Source organism: Polypterus senegalus, chromosome 1 (genome assembly GCF_016835505.1).
Source record: "Polypterus senegalus isolate Bchr_013 chromosome 1, ASM1683550v1, whole genome shotgun sequence".
In the NCBI taxonomy this organism is placed as follows: domain Eukaryota; kingdom Metazoa; phylum Chordata; class Cladistia; order Polypteriformes; family Polypteridae; genus Polypterus; species Polypterus senegalus.
The window spans coordinates 255,636,457-255,658,739 of record NC_053154.1 but is presented as its reverse complement, the minus strand read 5'-3'; the positions used below and the strand labels follow the sequence as shown (position 1 = coordinate 255,658,739).

General features: G+C 34.8%; 1 protein-coding gene across 1 annotated transcript in view; it reads left to right on the top strand.

Annotated features, from left to right (window-relative positions):
• The window catches only part of chata (choline O-acetyltransferase a), a 40,963-nt gene that overhangs the window by 981 nt on the left and 17,699 nt on the right, over positions 1-22,283 (top strand). Inside the window, exons 3-8 of the mRNA XM_039742148.1 lie at positions 2,315-2,506; positions 4,447-4,565; positions 7,520-7,573; positions 8,224-8,404; positions 17,026-17,203; positions 21,706-21,875. Of these exons, the coding sequence (XP_039598082.1) occupies positions 2,315-2,506; positions 4,447-4,565; positions 7,520-7,573; positions 8,224-8,404; positions 17,026-17,203; positions 21,706-21,875 (894 nt within the window). The remainder of the gene's footprint in view (positions 1-2,314; positions 2,507-4,446; positions 4,566-7,519; positions 7,574-8,223; positions 8,405-17,025; positions 17,204-21,705; positions 21,876-22,283) is intronic.

The following is a 22,283-nucleotide window of genomic DNA, read 5'->3' as shown; positions in this document are numbered from 1 at the left end:
TATCTATCTATCTATCTATCTATCTTGTGTGTCTGTCTGTCAGTCATCTGGTGGTTTGGTTGTCTGAGTATATGAAATCATGAAATGTAATGGTTGTATGAAAAGATTGATGAATTAACTTCTACATGCTGACATTTTAAGTATAAGGCAATTATCATTTAGATTGTATTATTATCTATACTCCCTAGTTATCTAATGTAATGTTATTAACAAGTTATAGCCCTGGCACAAGCCAATACAGGAAGGAATAATGCTTATGGCACAACAGAAACCAATTGATTTATCTGGGAACTTCATTTTATAATGAGTTTAAAATGTTTGCAAAGGAAGATGTTTACTTTGAAATGTTAACCAATTTCCTTCTCATAATGGAATCTCCGTGGATTCCTTGAGATAACTCAAAAACCTGCTATGCACAGCTTGTGGAATACGTTTTTCGTTGCCAAATCAGACTTCTTGTTTTTCTCTCAGACGGTTAATTGTAGTATTAGCTTAAAGTATAGTATATAAATTGCATAGGTTACTTTTTTTTATCAATATACAATTTTGGAAAAGTTGGGCACATACAAAAGTTAAAGACATATAGTTGCCATAGTTTATGATTATTTCATATATAAATTATAAAAGTACAACAGCAAAGGAATGGACACCAGTCATTATTGTTATTCAATATGCAGATACGGAAAATACGTTTTCTAGTAATTCTTAAAGGTGTAGTGCAAGATGAAGTAAAAAAGCTGAGATTTAAGGCAGTTAGTGTGGTATAATAATACAGGGTAATGAAAACATACAAAAAGGAGACCAAAAGTAACATTATACCTATAATAATGTACTATTATTCTACTAGATATACTAAATAAAAGCATTATATTTGCATTAATGCTGGTAATATTATCATGTATGAAAGTAACAAACATATTTCAATTTATTTTCTTTGCTTTTGTTTGCCTTAGAATAATAATAATCTGTTACATTTTTGAAATAAATAACTAACAAATATTTCCGAACATTAACTTTGTGGTTTTACAAACAAATTTTGAAAGCTTTTATTTAATATAGTGTAGAAGGTAGAAAAGTCATCTTTACAAAGATGCTAACAATGTGTATAAGTAGGCATCACATTATGCAATAAATTAATTGATTTTAGATGCAGAGTTTCTGAAGGAATATATAATTAAATCATTAATCAAACCTGATAAAGCTAGAATTAAAGACGTTTAATTTGCGAAAGGAAAAGAGTATTACTGCAGAACCAGCTACCCTCAGGAAAAGGCATACTGACTGGGACTCTTGTCCATGGTACTGAACTTGCTTTCTTAGCTTTGCACGGTTTTCTCGTGTAATGTGTGTTTACAGTCTTGGGTGTTGTGGTGGGATATGCATGAAGTGGCAGAAACTCTTTTATCAGTCTACACTGTTTTATTCTGCCAAATTTTAACAGTAAACTCATTTTATGCCAGTTTTGTAATATGCATAACAATCCTTAACAACACTTAGCAAGAAATGCATGTTGTAAATCTATGCATCCATCCATCCATCCATCCAATGATTTTCTAACTTGCTTACATGGGTTAAAAGTGAGTGGAGTTCACATCCATCCTTAGCACATCGGAAATACAAGAACAAACACTGGAAAGGTTGCCAATAAATCACAGGGCATATTCATTGTCATTAGTAACAATATTATCAATGAACATCTTTGGCAGAACTGCAATCTTGTCTCTATTTACACATTCTTAAATAATGTAGAATTATTGCATGCAATATATCTCTTGTACAAATTTACATTGGGTTTTTATTTATTAATGTAGTGTTGCTACAGGACACACACTTGATTTAGGGGTGTCAGTTACATTTTGTAAAGAAGATATTGTTCTCTAAACTGATACAGAGTTTACTGCAGATACATTGTTTATACATGATAATATTAAGGTATAGATTTTTGACAAATGAATAAATTCTCAGTAGTTCACCATAGAGGTTTTTGCTTAAATATGGCTTCAACAAAGACTGTGGGTATAATTTTATAATCTTTTCTCACAAAACAATAGTGCAAGTAGAACACAAGTGGTTGGTCCACATCATGAAAAAATAAATATGCAATAAATTACTTCCTTTAGTGAATATCCTCCTTAATATTATGAAAATTTAAAAGCAATATTTTGAAAAATATAAAGCACAAATTGCTATTTTTTATTTGAAAAATCTGGGTTTTAGGAAATATACATTTACCATTAAAAAAAATGAGATACCTTGGTCAGTGGATGCAATTGTTCTTTTATTAACGAAGGTTCACTTATTATATTATGAATAGGTGTTTCCAAAGCTGCCTGTGCCACCTTTACAACAGACCTTGGACATGTACCTGAAATGTATGAAACACCTGGTTACAGAAGAGCAATTCAGAAAAACCAAAGCTATCGTTGAGAAGTTTGCTGCTTCTGGAGGTCTGGGAGAAATTTTACAGCAAAGGCTACTGGAAAGACGAGAGAAAACAAAAAACTGGGTATGACCTTAATATTACTTAAATGCAGGACAAGACTCCACAGAAAAGAAATATAGAACAAGTTAGAAATCTATACTTTAAACCCATCAAACTGCTGAAAGTAGTCAGAAAAATGCCTACATTACAAAAGTTAAAAATATTACCCATAGGACTGTTTTTTCCCTAGGGAGAAGTTTGGCCTTTTACAAAAGCTCTTTAAGTTTATAGATAGATAGATAGATAGATAGATAGATAGATAGATAGATAGATAGATAGATAGATAGATAGATAGATAGATAGATAGATAGATAGATAGATAGATATGGGTTGAACACACCCAGGATGACAAAAATGAAGAAAAAATTGAAAGAAAGTAAACTTCTGAGTTGGCAGTCAATTACTTTAGGAAGTATTCATGGTGCCATATTGAAGACAGAATTAAAGCCATGATATTATTCAGATATGTGCTATTTTGCATATTGTAAACGTTCCATTCTGAGCTCCGCATATTTACTTATAAAAACAAAGGGAGCACATGTACAAATGCACATTCACAAGCACACATAAGGTCAATTGTAACATATTCAGGCATTCTCTTTGTGAAAGGATTTTATGCACAGTTTAAAGATATGATTGAAAACTGCCTGGTGTTTTACAGTACGTGGGTGTACTGCTTTTTGTATCATATTGAATGCAAAACAGCAGGTACTTAAACAGATTTATGGATGGTCACATTCTGATTGGCATGTATAGTAAATTTAGAGCAATTTATATATAAAAGTAAGCCTTCCTAGTATACATGTATGATTTACCTAGGAAACAATACAAGTACAAAATTACTTTGCATTGGTATTGTAAAAGTATGCTGTTGTCATTTATTTATTTAAGTCAGGGTATATTAATCTGAAATAAAACAGGGCAAAAAAGCAGAGAATCAGGATCTGTTCAAGAATATGGCACATACATTGCGCTAAATGACAGGTCAATGAGATACTGTCTGTTGCATGATTTATCACATTTTAGGAAAGGCAGCATGTACCGTCTAATGACACAAACAGTAAATGTATTACTGCATGTCATCCACTGAGGTTCCCGGATTTAATTTGTGTTCTGGCAATCTGCAAGAGAGTACTAAATTGACCTTGAGGGTCCCAATGGGCAAAAAAGGCAAATATATATTTGGGATAATTTAACTCACAGAGGCGTGGGCCTTCAGATGAATTGTGCGTAGAATAAGATACACTTATCTGCAAAGTAGGATAGTCACAATTAGTCATTTGGAATGCATAAGGCAATCAGGAAATGGTGCTATGCTAAAACATATTAAAAGAAATATAAAACTATAATCTACAAAGTAAAAATATGCAGACTATTTTTCCCAACATTATTAGGAAGAAAATGTGCAAATTAAAACCATGTAGAAATTGCTTCTTTGGACAGCATATTTTTATATGTACATAAACTTAATATTAACGTAACCATGATCTGGACTATGCAGTATTTAAAAAGGTTAGATGTTACTTTAATAAAAAAAAAACAATAATAACTACACTATTACATTGGTAGCAATAGGCACACTATGGGACAATAATTCATATCATAGCACATTCCCACCTAGCAAAGTTAAAGAACAGCTTTGGATTGCAGGAGAGAGCTTAAGAAAACAAAGCAAGAATGCACATCATCTGTCTTAATAAATAATAATAAACAGCCCCGATCTAAGTCAAAGCTGCAGTGCCGTCCTAAACTACACATCTACAGGATAACAAAGCAGACTTGAGTTAAGCATCCTTAGCTCTTGTAATGCTCTGTGCATCAATCTGGTGTTTTATCATTTAACTAAAATCATTAAGGAAATAAACAAACTGCCAGACACAACAGCGTATAGATCATAGTGCATGCAAAAGATACAACATGCGCTGAAAACAAAATGTTTTTTTTTTTTTTGTTTTTCTTTCTAGGTGTATGATTATTGGCTTGAGGACATGTACTTGAATAACAGATTACCACTACCTGTCAATTCCAGCCCTGCTATGGTCTTTCCACATCAGAATTTCCACAATCAGAGTGATCATCTCAGGTGATATTGCTAATATATTTTCCTGAAACTACAAATGCATACCTACAGAACTTTACTATAAAACACGTGCAAGCTTTCAATATGCTCTACCAGCATAAAAATGGTTTAAATTAAAATGACTAGCTAGGAAAAATAAGAATGAATAATTGTAGAGCATAAATAAATTCCATTTATTTAGGCCAATTCTCAATAGATATTGCCTATTGACTTGCCAAAATGAATCAATTTAACTATTGAAGAGCATTCCTAATTAGAAGCATGGCTAACCTCTGCTTCAGCATACATTTGGGCTGCCCTATTCAGTCCCTCTTAACAACCACATGAATCTCACTGCAAGCTATCAATCAATTAAACAAAGATAGATGAGACTACAGCCATAGTCAGGATGGCCTATGGAGCAGTGTAATTCAAAACTGCAGCACTGGATAAAAACAAAGCATTACTAACAGATCAAGCAGCAAGAAAATGAATGACTAATCACCTTCAGGGACAGAACAGGACAGAGTGTGATCAAATAAATAGGGGGATTTGTACCTTTGAAAATGCAACCCGATAATGTATTTTGCTGTTAAACTACTGCTTCTGTCATGCCCTATTAAACTTGTCCCAATTCCTGCTGTCCTTTGTCTTTCATTTAAAAAGGGACATGTAGTTTTGTTGCAAAAAATGGCCTTTGAATGTACATTGCTTTATAGAAAAATGCAAAAAAATACTTTAGCAGTTATTGGGTTTGCTTTTAATACCTGTCTATGAATTAAATATTGTCTTTAAACTGGAGACTAGAACTAAAAGCACGCTTAGGTCTTTACCTACGATAGATAGACAGATAGACAGATAGACAGATAGATAGATAGATAGATAGATAGATAGATAGATAGATAGATAGATAGATAGATAGATAGATAGATAGATTTGCATTAAAGACAGTTTTGTACATGTGCTATATAAGCTGGTCTCACTTGTTCAGCTTTAGGTCATACTTCTTCTCCCAACAGATAGATTTCCAAACAAGAAAAAACTGGCAAAAGTAATCCATTCCCCATAAAATTCTCAGTCCTTGACAGAGGCTACGCATTAGGTGATAATGATTAGAAAATAGTCCTAAGCCTTGAACAAGAATTACAGAGTAGCACAATATTATGTAATAAAAGGAGGGTCATCATGTGGAATGGTACAGAGCCTGGGCTACTGTCAGCTAGCTGCCGATTTTTCCCTGGGAGTGTTAAGCAGTGACAGATCATAAGATACAATCCTCATAAGGAGCATCCCTTGGAGGGTGTATTTTAAACTTGTTATGCTGGTGTCAGAAAATCATTAGCATTGAACAAACACTGTAAACTTCTGTATGAGTGAATGTTTAGGAATAGAAAAATCATCTTTTGGCGGTGCAGCACAGTGGCATCACAACCCATTCTTAAAGTGGCTCTTTGGGTAAAAGTAACTTTCCTTTTACTGAGTACATTAACTCTATAATTCTACAGCTCTGCTTGAGGTCTGAGAAGCACTTGATTTTAGGTTGCATATGCTTTGGACTGTAAGTTGTTATGAGTATTATGCAGATTTATTACATAGATGAAAAAAGTGGGAAACCCTCCACCATGACTGGTTAAGTTAAGCGAAGCAGGGTATGAAGAACAAACTTGTAAAAGTGAAGTACAGTAACATTAACACACCATTTGGGAGTAATGTTCTTTTAGGTTTGAGATTACCTTTTTTCTGCTCTGCACAATTGTAAGTTTGATGCAAGGATTAACTTAATGTGAGTGTGATGTGAAACTTTTAAATATACACAGTGAACTACAAGTTAATTGCTATAAAGTTGTCTTTTACAATCAGCAAAACGAGGTTTTGATTTAAATTCAGACATTTTGTAATTTACTACACAAACAATGGTTACAGTATGTTTGTTAGGTAAATGATGTGCCACTAATAAGATAAACCGAAGAGCATTTTTAAAGACGTATGGAAAATGTTGCAAGATTAAGAATTTCTGATAGCTTGATTAGGATAAAAGTGTTCTACATAATTATTTTCTCATTTGTTTGCTACTAAAACATAGAAAAAGAATAAATTGTAGAAAAGAAGTGAAATCTGTTTTTACTTTTGTTTAAAATGACAATCGGTTACATTTAATAGCTTTCAGTGTCTTCCTTATAATGCTTCCTAAGTCTTTAAATAAATCTCTAAATTTAACACATTAAGAAATCTGCTGTTTTATTGAAATTTATGAATACTCTGCTTTTGTTTAAGGAGTTGTGTTGACAACCACAAAGTTGCAGCTTAAATCCCCAACATTAAACAATTGCATGATTTTATGAGAGCCACTTATCCTGCCTGATCTCTATTATAGAAATAAGAAACAGTGGAACTGTGCGAGTAATGGCTTTGAGATGGTATTACCCCTGCTATTTAAAATTATTTTAATCTGGCTAAAATTATTAAAAATGCTAAAAAAAATCTATAAGATACAGTGTCTAATTTCTCAAAGCAGTGCTCAATACTTTAAGATTTGAAATGCATTCTGAAAATGACTATAACAAAGTATTTAAGCATTCTTTCCCAAAAGCTCTGATCAAATGTTAGACATTGATGCACATTTAAAGGCAGAGGGAACTGGGAGCATATGTTATGGCCCAGGCTCTATGTATGCTTTTGTCTATTCAACTATGAAAATACACACTATATTCCTGGACCTCCATTACCAACCAAAAGGATTTTATGGGGCCCATATATCTTTCATTAATGGCATGTTAAGTTAAATTGATTAATTCTTTCAGCTGGTGTCATGCACTAAGAAAGTATTCAATTTATCACATCTCCGTTAAAAGCTGTAAAGCATCTGCTAAACTGTTTGTATTATTCATACAATTACAACAAAATGAGACAGCAAGCAGATGATGAATTAAAATAGAGTATTTCAACAATTAACTAACCACCCCAATCTTATTTTTCAGGTTTGCTGCACATCTTATATCAGGAGTCTTAGATTATAAAGCACTATTAGATGCGTAAGTGAAATTTTTGTTTTCTCCCTTTTTAATAATTGTTATCTTCATTTTTTAAATATACATTTTCACAGGCTTATTCTGTGCAAACATTCAGTTAAGATTACATTTAATCCCTATTTCATTTATTTATTTGAATAAAATAAGTAAAGTTCTCCACCAAACCAAAAGAACATACACCATTTAAGTTGGAACAACATGAATGGTGAACGACCCCTGCTTGGGATGCAAGTTGTGTTAACCTGATGGCAGCATTTTTTAGTTTTAGACCAATAATTCAATTTGGAATGAAAATGTGCCATAATACAATTAAGGAACCGTGTTGAGGTCTTAATTAACAGAATTTAGCTTTATTCATTAAACAAGCTGACAATCCAGGATCATGGATTACTTGGCACTAAAGGTCTGTCTCTTTTGCAGAGGTTTTCCAGGTGAAATGCCTTTGTCAGCTCTGCCATACGACTGGGGTCCTTTATGTAACTTTTTACTATATATAATATACAGCAAGCATAAACAAAATGAATGCTTAAAAGGCATTCTAATGCACAGTATGAAATAAATATAATTATTAAGCAAAACCTACCCAATAATTGTAGGAACTGCATGACTATGTAACGATGTCGTAAACACTAAGCTGTTCATTCTCTTCACAGACATGCCTTACCACCTGACTGTGCACGTGGGCAGCTAGCCGGCACTCCACTTTGCATGGAGCAATATTACAGACTCTTCTCCTCCTATCGCCTTCCTGGTTGCAAGAAAGATACGCTAGTAGCTCAGAAGAGCAGCATTATGCCAGAGCCAGAACATGTCATTATTGCTTGCAAAAACCAGGTCAGAATATTTTCATAATGAACTCCTATGCAATGCAATATTGATATTACTTTTTTTTTCCAATATGCAGGAAATAGTAAGATAGTTAAGCAAAATGACACAGTTTGTAACTACATCCATGATGGCTAACATGGTAAAACACCCTAGTACTACAATATGCAGGAAAAACAATGTGTTTGACCTTTGTGATTCCCCATGCCATACTGCCATATCGGCAAAGGATCATTACAATTTCTGGAGATAAGTGTAGAAGGGCTTATTTGAAGCAAAATAGTGATCTTCATCAGCGATGTAAATAAGCAAACCAGCTGTAGTATGGGGGAATATCATTTAGGTCAATTTAATTAGGTTTGGACCTAATTGTAATCACAAGTCATTTAGCATTTTGAACGGTTGACTGTATCAAATAAAATATTTGAATAATATCTGGATAATTTATTCATTTTAGTTTAACAGCCAAATTCCATGAGCGTAAAACTTGCCAGCAATATCTTGATTCCTTACCTGCTAATAATTTGCTGAACTAATCATGTCAGATTTATAAATATGCATGCATAAAATACCTTCTTAGAATTAGACATTATTGTAGCTATAGAGAAAAAGAGTATTTCAAAAATAATGAATATATGAAGAAAAATTGCAAGTCATTGAATGCCTAAGAAGATGACTTATGAAGTCATTACCAAAATTTTCTTATTTTCCTCAGCACTTTCCACTGATAGCTTTATAATCTCTTTAAGGTTCAGGAAAAGCCTTTATACATAATTAGTTTTAAAAACCAGGGCACTATCAGTGTTACAGTCTCCTTTGAACAATAAGACTAGAAGCATAAGAGCAGCTTATCTATATACTGTTGGTTTGCCTAAAAGCTTAAGCAAGCATCTCAATTTCTATTGTTTGCTTTTGTTTTTTTCTATACATTTCCAGGATGATTTTGTATTGTGTAGATCAATGCCAAATTAATTATATCAGAAACACAAAGTAGACTGATATCATTACAAAGCTTTTACAAAACTGCTGTCACTGACAACTAAGAGAAGGAGGGCTGAGAAATTAAATGGGTTTTATTAAGAGAACATATCATTAGAAATAAATTCACTCTACCTTAAGCCCTCTCTCGGGTGAAACAGAAGATCTAACTATGTTGTTACTGATTCAATTTGCCAGGTCATGTCTGGAAAGCCTCAGCAGGAGACAAAAGCAATGCAGCACTGCAGAATATCAAACTGAAATTTGTTCTCTATATCTTTTCCATGTGTCATAGTTATGGTTGTTTGGAGCTGAGCGTTGCTTTATTATTACTTTATTACAGTTGTCTTTATTTTTAGTAGGTTCTGATTGTATATAGACATGTATGTATGCACATAAAAATGGAGTCTTAGAATGTATTTAAATTACAGAAAACGTCTGCAAAGTCTACCAGTCCCTACTAATTTTATCCTTCCCAAACTGGCATGTTGAGATGTTTTCTTCTTAGTAGTATTGGCCTATCTATTTTGCAGAGGTTTTCTTAAGTAATCGGTTTTCATTGTGGTGGTATCTGTCAGGCAACCTTTCACTGTATACTGTATATGTACAGTGCATTCAGAAAGTATTTACCATATATACTCGCGTATAGGTCGGGTGATTGAAACCCAAAAAATCGATCATAAAATCAGTCCCCGACTTATACTCCCATTCAAAAATGCGACACTTAATTTTCTTGCTTCCACCAATCTCACACCAGTTTCTCAGACACATCGAAATTTTGTTGCAGCAGCACAGTTACCTATTTCTTTCTCCACTTCAACAACTTTTAATTTAAAACCAGATTCATATTTTCTTCTGATCGAATGTTCCATTGTAGATGAGGGATGCTCTTACGATAAAGGTGTATGAGGGTGTGAGATACAAAAAACACAAATAGTGCAAATGTCGCTTCAGAATAGTTCAGGTATTACCATGTGGTCACATAGGCACATTACATAGAAAAAAGGCAGTGTGCTTGTGGTTACTCTTTCAGGTAGGTGTTAGCATATCAATTTCTTAGACCAATAGTGTGAAATCGAAATTATACTGGAAATTATACAGTAAAATCAAGCCCCGACTTATCCGCGGGAGAACTTAAATGCGAGTATATACAGTAGATCTCTTTTTTACATTTTGTTATGATGTAGCTTTATGTTTATTGTTTAAATTAATTTTTTCCTTCATCAAGCAACACTCAATACCCCAAAAAGACAATTGGAAAACAGGATTTTTGAAATTTTTGCAAATTTACTAAAAATAAAATATAATAGGGTCTAAACACTTTCTGAATGCACTCTATATGTACACACATACATATGAGTGTAAACATAGTGTGAGTGCCATGGAGCATAGACAGGTATCCCAGCTGGATGACAGCATGACCTCCTGCCTAGTCTGAAGGTGCCAGGGGGCAAAAGCCGGAGGCCAGGAGGAGTTCCATCCCCTATATGTTAGGTGGCAGTTGTCCACCAGAGGCATCCCAGCTTATATACTTGTAGGGGTTTATGGGAAGTTCACTAGGTGCTATAAAAGGACACTGTCATGGGAGGACTGCCTTGGTTCCAAAACAACCCAGAAGTGATCCCCACAAATCATGATAGGTCACTGGAAGCCATTCTGGGTCCAGCATAAAAGGAGTCCACTGCCTTACCTCGGTGAGTGAAAGTTGGGAGGCAGCTCAACTCGAAGCAGAAGGAGAGGGCGAGTTTTCATTGTTTTTGTGTTATTATTGGCTGTGTCCATTGTACAAGGTGCTTGATGGATAAAAAAAATACATTATTTACATCTGTGATTATTACTGGGTCTGGGGCTTGGTGGAGCCCCCTACTGGTCACAAAAGCAAATTTGTTAATTGCAGTATTCCTATAATACTTTACATAGCTGATGTTTTCTGTTTGCAGCATTCTTGCTATTTTTGCTTTTGTAATTAATTACTGTACTCTAATCTTTTTTTTATAATTGTAAAGCACAGTGTGAGACTTTATGGGACCTTGGGGTGACTTTCAAACCTAATAAAACCTGTATGTATGGCATAGGCTTCATTTGAACCAAGGGTGAGTTGATATACAGTATTAGGTATTATATCATGGAATTGAATAGCTAAAGGAGACTTCACTTTATTTTAAAGAAATGTATTTAATCTAAGGCCTCAAGTGGAGGACTGAGTTACAGAGAAGCTAGCGGGGCAGATATTTTTATGTTTTCATAAAGAAATTTGATATTTGCAGTTAAAGATGGCAAGGGGATGGAGACTGTTAAAAAAAACTGTTACTGTTAAAAAAAACAGAGATCGTTAACATTTTGCACCAAGTTAAAACAGTCAGAAAGACAGAAATTCTGTTGAGATGTTGTACTTGGAAAAATTTTAAATTAAGATTGCCTGGGAAAGTGAACTTTAACTGAATTAGTAATTCAGGCTACTTAATAAAGTCCAATTGTATTTTAGAGGACGATAAAGAACAATACGGATGATATTATCACAATTTATTATCAGTTTTAGGGAGACAAACTCAAAGGACAGTCAGTATTCACTGGGTATTCTTTTGCTATTCAACTAAGTTAACATGAACTACTGCAATTAAATACACAAAATCATTAGATTCTTGCCATGTTTGAGTTAAGTATAGCATATCAAGATTAAAGACTAAGATTAATTCGGACAGTACCGCTGCTTACCTTTGATAGGCCTTCTGTTAAGCAATTATTGTACACAAAACAATATTCCACATTTGGAAGTTATCTCAAAATAGCAAAGATTCTGTACATTGACACTCTTGTAATTAAAAAAATGGGGAGAGGATGGCATACTTTTAAACAAACTGTGTTGATCAGCTTTGCAGACAAAATGTCAACGTCCATAAATATTTGGACAGAGACAACTTTTTTCTAATTTTGGTTCTGTACATTACCACAATGAATTTTAAATGAAACAACTCAGATGCAGCTGAAATGCAGACTTTCAGTTTTAATTCAGTGGGTTGAACAAAAAGATTGCATAAAAATGTGAGGCAACGAAAGCATTTTTTTAACACAATCCCTTTATTTCAGGGTCTCAAAAGTAATTGGACAAATTAAATAACTGGAAATAAAATGTTCATTTCTAATACTTGGTTGAAAACCTTTGCTGGCAATGACAGCCTGAAGTCTTGAACTCATGGACATCATTAGATGCTGGGTTTCCTCCTTTTTAATGTTCTGCCAGGCCTTTACTGCAGCAGCTTTCAGTTGCTGTTTGTTTGTGGGCCTTTCTGTCCAAAGTTTAGTCTTCAACAAGTGAAATGCATACTCAATTGGGTTAAGATCAGGTGACTGACTTGGCCATTCAAGAATTTTCCACTTCTTTGCTTTAATAAACTCCTGGGTTGCTTTGGCTGTATGTTTTGGGTCATTGTCCATCTGTATCATGAAACGCCCAATCAATTTGACTGCATTTAGCTGGATTTGAGCAGACAGTATGTCTCTGAACACCTCAGAATTCATTCGGCTGCTTCTGTCCTGTGTCACATCATCAATAAACACTAGTGTCCCAGTGCCACTGGCAGCCATGCATGCCCAAGCCATCACACTGCCTCCACTGTGTTTTACAGATGATGTGGTATGCTTTGGATAATGAGCTGTTCCACGCCTTCTCCATACTTTTTTCTTGCCATCATTCTGGTAGAGGTTGATCTTGGTTTCATCTGTCCAAAGAATATTTTTCCAGAACTGTGCTGGCTTTTTTAGATGTTCTTTAGCAAAGTCCAATCTAGCCTTTCTATTCTTGAGGCTTATGAGTGGCTTGCATCTTGCAGTGCACCCTCTGTATTTAATTTCATGCAGTCTTCTCTTTATGGTAGTCTTGGATATCGATACGCCTACCCCCTGGAGAGTGTTGTTCACTTGGCTGGCTGTTGTGAAGGGGTCTCTCTTCATCATGGAAATGATTCTGCGATCATCCACCACTGTTGTCTTCCATGGACGTCCAGGTCTTTTTGCGTTACTGAGTTCACCAGTGCTTGCTTTCTTTCTCAGGATGTACCAAACTGTAGATTTTGCCACTCGTAATATTGTAGCAATTTCTCGGATGGGTTTTTTCTGTTTTCGCAGCTTAAGGATGGCGTCTTTCACCTGCATGGAGAGCTCCATTGACCACATGTTGTCTGTTCACAGCAAAATCTTCCACATGCAAGCACCACACCTCAAATCAACTCCAGGCCTTTTATCTGCTTAATTGATAATGACATAACGACGGACTTGAACAGACCTGCCCATGAAATAGCCTTTGAGTCAATTGTCCAATTACTTTTGAGCCCCTGAAATGAAGGGATTGTGTTAAAAAAATGCTTTAGTTGCCTCACATTTTTATGCAATCTTTTTGTTCAACCCACTGAATTAAAGCTGAAAGTCTGCACTTCAACTGCACCTGAGTTGTTTCATTTAAAATTCATTCTGGTAATGTACAGAACCAAAAATTAGAAAAAAGCTGTCTCGATCCAGATATTTATGGACCTAATTGTACATTAAAACCTAGAACTGTTAAATTTAAATTTAGAAACTTAACTTATGAGTAAATGTCTTGAAGGAGCAAACTGGGATGAAATGTAGGTATTGAAAAAAATAAGCAGAAGTGAGGTGAACTTCATATAATGCAGGTCAAGTACATTCAAATATTTAGAAGCAATGGCTACTTTAAAAAATTCTCAATGAATGAATTGGGCATTATAATTGCAGAGGAAAACAAAGAATTCTGCTGAAAATTCAAACATCAGTTCTAAGCTTCAGTTATCAGTAACAAGAGAGCATACGACATGAAGTATATTAAGAAATGCAAGAGGAAATAAAGTATTTGGAAAAGAAAGTATAAAATGCTCTTAATTCTTATTTTTACTTGTTTTAACTTGTGATGAAAATGGGAGTTCCAGAGCAACTGCAGGGAATTTACTGATGTACTAAAATGACTTTGGGGTAACAGAATTTCAGAACGTTAGAAAGGTTTTTTAATAAGAACACGATATTAAGCCCAACAAAGCTAAATTCTATCAATGTGATTTCTCCAAGATAACATGAAGGTGAGTTGTAAAGGTCCCTAAAGCCCTAACCTCTACCGCACTATTCCATGTGTCTATATTCTCTGCGTGAAGAAAAACTTCATAATACAGCATTTCTCAACCTTTAAGTATTTGTGACCCAAGTTTTCATAACAGTTTTAATCGCACCCCCAACATTTTTTTTGAAATGTAGATGCATATTTTATTATACCTACTTAACTTTCTAGTATCAGAATGTAGTTTAAGTTAATTTGTTTTGGTTTCAACAGATGTTTTTTTTATATTTTTAATTCTTGTTTTCTTTTTTTCCACATCTTCGCACCCCCTTTTTATTACTTCGCGCCCCCTTAGGGGGGCCCGCCCCACAGGTTGAGAACCACTGTTATAACATCTGTGCAAAATTTATCCTAAACAAGTTTCCATCTGCACCCCGGTGTTTTGTCAAGAGTAAAAGTCTGCACTAATTCTTTTCATAATTTTAAACGCTTACTCATATCACCACCTAATCTCTATTTATTTAAACTAATAATATTCAACTAATTCAATTCCTACTCATAGTTCATTCCTTTCACTCCTGGAATCAACTTTTCTCTGGAATATTTCTACCACTGCTTGGGTCTTTTGTAAAGTGGAGATCACAACTGCCAGTAGTACTGCAAGTGAGGCCTCACCAGTGCGTTAAATAGTATAAACCTTCTTTGACTTGAACTCTGCACATCATGTTGTGTAATCTAAAAATATGTTAGTGTTCTTAAAGGCTTCTGTACTTTGATTGGATGTGGAGACTGATGAATTCAACACCATTCCAGCTAGTGATGCAATGGAAGTATAGCTTCAACAAAAATAAACAAATTCAATACAGTACATCGCTCATCATTGGTCAGGTCCTAGAAGGTAACATGGTTAAGTTCATGGAAACAACTATTACAATCATGTCTGAGAAACAGTCAGTATTAGTTTAGACACAGATCATGGAACAGGCACAGATCAGTACATATATTATTTATCTAAATTTTCAAACATCTTTTGGAAATATAACAGATGAGAGGTTGGTGATGACTTCAGAACTCAGTAGTTGTAAATCAGTAAACCTAACTGTGTTGTAACTGTTACATCTAATATAAATTTAATCTTTCTATTTGTCGGTTAAAGACAAATTGGTTCTGAGATTTCTGATTTAAGGGAGACATAGGTTGGAAGGTAAGAGAGCTCTAATTATTAATCAAGGTGCTGGTAGTGGGAAACATGCTGCATGATAATTAGTACATACAAGTAAGAATTTCATTGTACTATGGATACATGGCAATAATGACCACATAAACCTATAAACTACATGAAGAATAAATTCAAGGTGCAATGTACAGATTGGTGGAAAATTCATTAGTTATGGTTCAGGTAACTTTTTCCAAATTAGTTAATGTTACAAGTGGGGTCCTATATGGGTCCATTTGGGGGTCTCCTCTTTTTTAATGATATTAGTGATCTAAAAAAGAATGTAACTAGCCTACTGATTATATTTGCCAGTTACACAAAACCATGTTGATTAATGTATAACCTAGAACTAGTGTTGCTAAATCCTCACAGGAGAATAACAGAAGGAGCGGAATCTTGTTTGTCTAAGCTACCAAAGTCTAAGTGGTGACATGATAAGAATGTTTAAAATTATGTAGAAAACTGGTATGGTCCCCCATGACCCTGTGTTCGGATTCAGCGGGTTAGACAATGGATGGATGGATGGACTGGTATGGTACTGCAGACTCAAGCTTTGTTTTTACAAGAAGTCTTTAAGCAAGAACACGGGACAAAGATGGAAGATGCTTAAGGATGAATTGCACACAAAAACACAGAGTATTTGTTTCCAAAGAGAATAGAATATAAATGTAAGAACTTACTGCATTGTGCTGTACACAGTAATACTTTGGGGGAAATTCAAATATCATGTTGACTTTTTTTTCCCCGGTTCAATTGGAATTGGGACTTTGGGGTGAGCTAGATTAGGATGAATGACCTTTCAGGACTTATTCTGACTACATTAAGACAAGCAAAGTACAAATACAATTATTATGGAGCTTCTTGGTAACTGAAAAGTCCCTGTTACAAAGCCAAAAATGTGTGGCTTGTGTTTTTTATTCAATTTTCATTTGCCATTTATTACTGGTAAGGACCATTGACTTAATTTGTTTAAGGCAGTTAATAATGATCAGTTTTCACAAGGACAACAATTGATTTACCACATCAGACAACCTTTTAATGCTGAAAGCCCTACAGTACCAGTGACGTTACTAGGATCTCTTTTTGATGTAGGAAATTAAATGTGTAGGGAAGGCAACAAAATAGCAACATATGCTAAATATTTATTTGAATTGATTTTTTAATTGGATGGGTAAGATGACCCTTTTGGATAAGCACTGTTGTTCCCGTGCCCACCCACAACCACACTTCTGTTCAGTACCTTTAAGAGAATATTATTTATTATATTATTTTAAAAGTAAGGCTTATTTGCAAGGAATTAAAATGATTAGACCTGAAAAGTTTAATTTCTTCTGTTTGAATTGTAATTTTTATTTTGTATCTTTTTTGATGTAGTTTTTTGTTCTAGATGTTGTGATCAATTTCCGACGTCTCAATGAATCAGATTTATTTACCCAGCTGGAAAAAATAGTTAAAATGGCAGCAAATGAACAAGAGCGACTCCCACCAATTGGTCTGTTAACAGCAGATGGAAGAAATGAATGGGCTAAAGCAAGAGAAGTTATCATGAAAGGTTAGTTATAACAGTAAAATTGTTAATACATGCTGCATTTGTTTGTTGCAAGACAGATCCACTTCTGATATTTTTATCAAAATTAAATGTTATATGGTGTCTCACTAATTTTTTTTTAAAGCGTTCATATTTCAGACCAATCTATAGCCATTTAGTGAAGTACAGCCACATGGCAGCATTTTGGTCAATTTCTGCCTTGTTAAGGTCGTCCTTCAAGATTTTGATGAAATGACAATGATAGAGATGCAAAATCTAATAAGTGCAAACAAAATGCCAACTTGAAAATGCAAACCAGCACATTGATTTTATGTTGCATACCTTTATTAATGTCTTTTAAAATATAATTTTGCTGAGTTTAGCATTAGTTTCTACTTTGTGACATTCAGTCATATACTTATGTACAGTATAATGCAAAGCTACATCAGCAGTTCAGAATTGTTTCCTACAGCTGCCTCATGTCTGGCAGGTATACTGCACCCCTAGTTCTTCTAGTTATTTGGGTGTGTTGTACTACTCTGTCACTGCACAATATCGTTCTCCTCCGATCTGATGGTTTTCCAAAAAGAAAATAGTTAAGGACAGAAAAATTAATGGGTCTACTTTTGCAATACAATTCTGAAAACCACTGTTTTTTCTTGTGTCACTTTAAATGTAGTGTTACCTGATCCCCACTTACAGATATTTTTCAGTATATACATTTCTGTTTAATCAGCAACTGTTGTATGAGGTGATAAAATTATTTACACTAGTCGTAGCAGATTTTATTAAAATATTCCAGAATGCTTAAGTTGAACACCACATGCTATTTTATTTTCAATTTATAATTTCAGTTTGTGCCTTTAAGCTGTCATCTATTTAAACCATTTGGTTAAACATATTTTTTTCCAATGCAACTCTAATGGAACAAGCTAATTTAATTGATACATCTGTCATCTACTTTTGTGTTTTGCCGAATGAGAATAAGCCACTTGCTTTAGCAAACATGACAGTTATCTAGTTAATTTAATAGAAATGTAGGAAGATCTTCTTTGCAACATATAATATCTAAATGCATAATGTGCTACTTGTAGTTTAGAATGGTTGGGGAAAATTATTAATTGTAAATTAAGATATAAATTATTTCAGCTTTATATTCATCTAGAATATCTTGAAAATGTTTGCATATGAACTGGTAGTGGATTTTAGGAGGCCCAGGCCCCTCATGGACCCCGTGATCATCAGAGGTGACTGTGTGCAGACCTATAAATAGTTGGGAGTGCAGCTGGATGACAAATTGGACCGGACTGCCAATACTGATGCTCTGTGTAAGAAAGGTCAGAGCTGACTATACTTCCTTAGAAGGTTGGCGTCCTTCAACATCTGCAATAAGACGCTGTAGATGGTCTACCAGACGGTTATGGCGAGTGCCCTCTTCTACGCGGTGGTGTGCTGGGGAGGCAGCATAAAGATGAAGGACGTCTCACGCCTGGACAAACTTGTTAGGAAGGCAGGCTCTATTGTAGAAATGAAGCTGGACAGTTTAACATCTGTGGCAGAGCAACAGGCACTAAGCAAACTCCTGTCAATCATGAAGAATCCACTGAACAGTGTCACCTCCAGGCAGAGGAGCAGCTTCAGTGACAGACTTTTGTCACTGTCCTGCACCACTGACAGACTGAGGAGATCGTTCCTCCTCCACACTATGCAACTCTTCAGTTCCACCAGGGGGGGTAAACGCTAACATTATTCAAAGCTATTGTCTGTTTTTACATGCATTTTTATTACTCTTTAATTTAATTTAAATTTTTTTTTTGTATCAGTATACTGCTGCTGGATTATGTGAATTACCCCTTGGGATTAATAAAGTATCTATCTATCTATCTATCTATCTATCTATCTATCTATCTATCTATCTATCTATCTATCTATCTATCTATCTATTTATGCACATCTAGGCCTAGATATTTGAAAACCTGTTGTTTTGCATATTTCTTTTTTTTACTTAATTTTTTCATGCAAACACTCAATTTTGAGAATTCTCAAATGACTTATGAGATCTTAACATAGAATGTACAAAATCTATTATTCTCAAGCCTTTTTAATCCTCCTCAGTGTCATCGGGGAGCCAACACCTATCCTGATGAAATCAAGAGCAGGACAATCTCAACCACACATTCATATGGGGCAAGTTTAGAGTCACCAGTTAATGTGACATGCACCCGAGATGTAGAAGGAAAAATAAGTGCAGATGCAGAAATTTGGTGTTCACTGTCAGAGTATTGGAAATGTGAAGCAGAGGTGTTGACTAATGTGGCAGAACTCACAGTCAGCCCTGTCACATTACAGACAGTGCACACAGATTTGTGATTAGTGCACATTTCTCTCTGTGTCTGTATGGGTTTTCCACTGTATACTCTGTTTTAAAACTAAAGACTTATGTTATATGGGTTGGTTTACTTAAATTGGCCTTCTATGAGTGAACAAAACTACTTGTATGAGCTTACCCTGCAATGGACTGCCAACCCATTCAGACCTGTACTTGCATTTGTCAGGTGTCTCAAAATTACTCCAACTAGCTGCACTGATAGTCCTAACTTAGAGTAGAATATGAGAAATATTTATTTAGTTTTCTACATCCTCTCCTAGCGAGAAGTAGAAGTTTACATTTGAGCATTTGTGGTGACAGTTACGTGCAGCTTAGCGCAGTATCGTACCTTATGATTTCCTTTTTCTACTTCTACTCCTATATTTTGAATTATTATTATTATTATTATTATTATTATCATTATCATTATTATTATTATTATGGTAATGCCTTGGCGTTAGCATCAGAAAACTATAAAATATCATCATATTTCCAAGGAAACTACAAAACTCCTCATGAGTGCCATTTTGCCTATTTGGTGCCACAAAATCATGACGTCAATCATTCTTAGAAGTGTACTCCAACTTGTCACTGGGAGTGGGAGTGGGATGCTTCATAACTACTTCTTATGACCTTTTCTGGGGTAGGATAAATTCTTATCTTATTCAGACTTTTGGTATAATTTGTATGAGTAATTTGGAGACACTTGATAAATATAGGCACTGGTTTCTATTTTGCCCCCAAGTTCAAACTCCCCATGACTCCCCCAGTGTTCAGAAGCCATTAAGAAGGCAAAACAGATTGTTAGGATATATAGCATGATGTGTGGAGTACAAGTCCAAGGAGGTTATGCTCAATCTTTATAATGCACTGATGAGGCCTCATCTGGAGTAGTGTGCGCAGTTTTGGTCTCCAGGCTACAAAAAGGACATAGCAGCGTTAGAAAAGGTCCAGAGAAGAGCAACTAGGATCATTCCTAGGCTACATGGGACAAATTTTGAGGATAAATTAAAAGAGCTGAGCCTTTTCAGTTTAACCAGAAGAAGATTAAGAGGTGATATGACTGAAGAGTTTAAAATTATGAAGGGAATTAGTACAGTGGACTGAGATAATTATTTTAAAATTAGTTCTTCAAGAACATGGGGACAGAGTTGGAAACTTGTTATGGGTAAATTTCAAACAAACATTAGGAAGTTTTTCTTTACACAAAGAACGACAGACACTTGGAATAAGCTACCTATTAGTGTGGTAGAAAGTAAGACTTTAGGGACTTTCAAAACTCGACAAAGTTTTTTTTTTGAAGAAGTACGTGGATAGGATTGGCGAGCTTTGTTGGGCTGAAAGGCCTGTTCTCGTCTCGATTGTTCTAATGTTCTAATGTAGCAATAATCCTGAACTAGATAAGTAGGTTAGAAAATAGAGTGACGAATCAGCATACATTATTGTTTATGTATACATTTATTTTAGCAAGAATTTGAATTTTGTGGCAGCAAACATAAAATGTTAACATGCAATGTAAATTTTACCCACATGTTTGTTTTTACTAATGTAACTATACAAGTAGGACTTTGGTATAATAAAATATTATAAATAGAAATTATTGTTAATAAATTGAGCATTTTATTTATTGTAAATGTGTTTACTAGCAGCAACAGCCTTTGTCATTCCAGTTCTAGATGAAAGCTTCTCCATGCCGCCTTCAAATCTCACTACCCTCAGCTGAATGTCTCCATTCTGCATCCGCAACCCACTTGATTTCACCTTCCCATCTTCTGTGAGTTCATTTCATTGATCAATTCTTCTGATCACTTGAGTCCATTTTCCCACTGTCCAATTATGTATTAGGTTTTTGCCTGGGTTCTAACCGCTCTTGCCCTTTTCATCAACAGTGACTCCTTCTCAGGGTTTCATTATTACCTTTTATTTCACTTTCTCCTTCTCAAAATAGAATTGTTATTTCTTACTGCATGTTTCAGGAGGAATCCAAAATTGTTCTTGCATTTAGAGCTTGTGATTTAGTGCACGAAATACACATGCTTTTCTTAAACCATTAATCCAAAATGTTCTGCTATGTAACATATAAATTGAATGACCTGATGCTAAACATAGACTCTACTGTTTACATTTTATTTTATTTTATTTTACCTTATTTTTTTAGACTCCACCAATCGTGACTCACTAGATATGATTGAAAGATGCATATGTCTGGTATGTTTAGATGAACCTACTATGCTTGAACCTGCCGACACTAACCGAGCTCTGCAGATGCTGCATGGAGGAGGAGTTGATAAAAACAGTGGCAATCGCTGGTATGATAAACCAATGCAGGTGAGACTGCAAACTAATTTAACAAGTCAGCAGGCTCAACATGACGCCCATGGTATCAATTAATAAAATGCTTCATTTGGCACACAAGTTGTTATATAAAGAAAACAAAAAAGTCAAATGTTTATAAATTACATCATAATTCTGTATTTAAAAGAGAATAATTTATTCATCAATGCAAATTTTAAAGACATCATTGAAACTTATTGAAGCAGAAAAAAGAAGCAAAGAGTGACACATTCATACTGGCGTAACCTACTGTAGCAGCAGATCCTAAGGTTGTGGTTAAAAAGTTGAAAAAGAGACCCACAACATACACATATGGAGAATATGCACACTCCAAACACAAGACACTCCAGTCTGGAATCAAGGTCAGTGCAAAAGCAGTGCTCCCTGAAAGACTAAAACAAT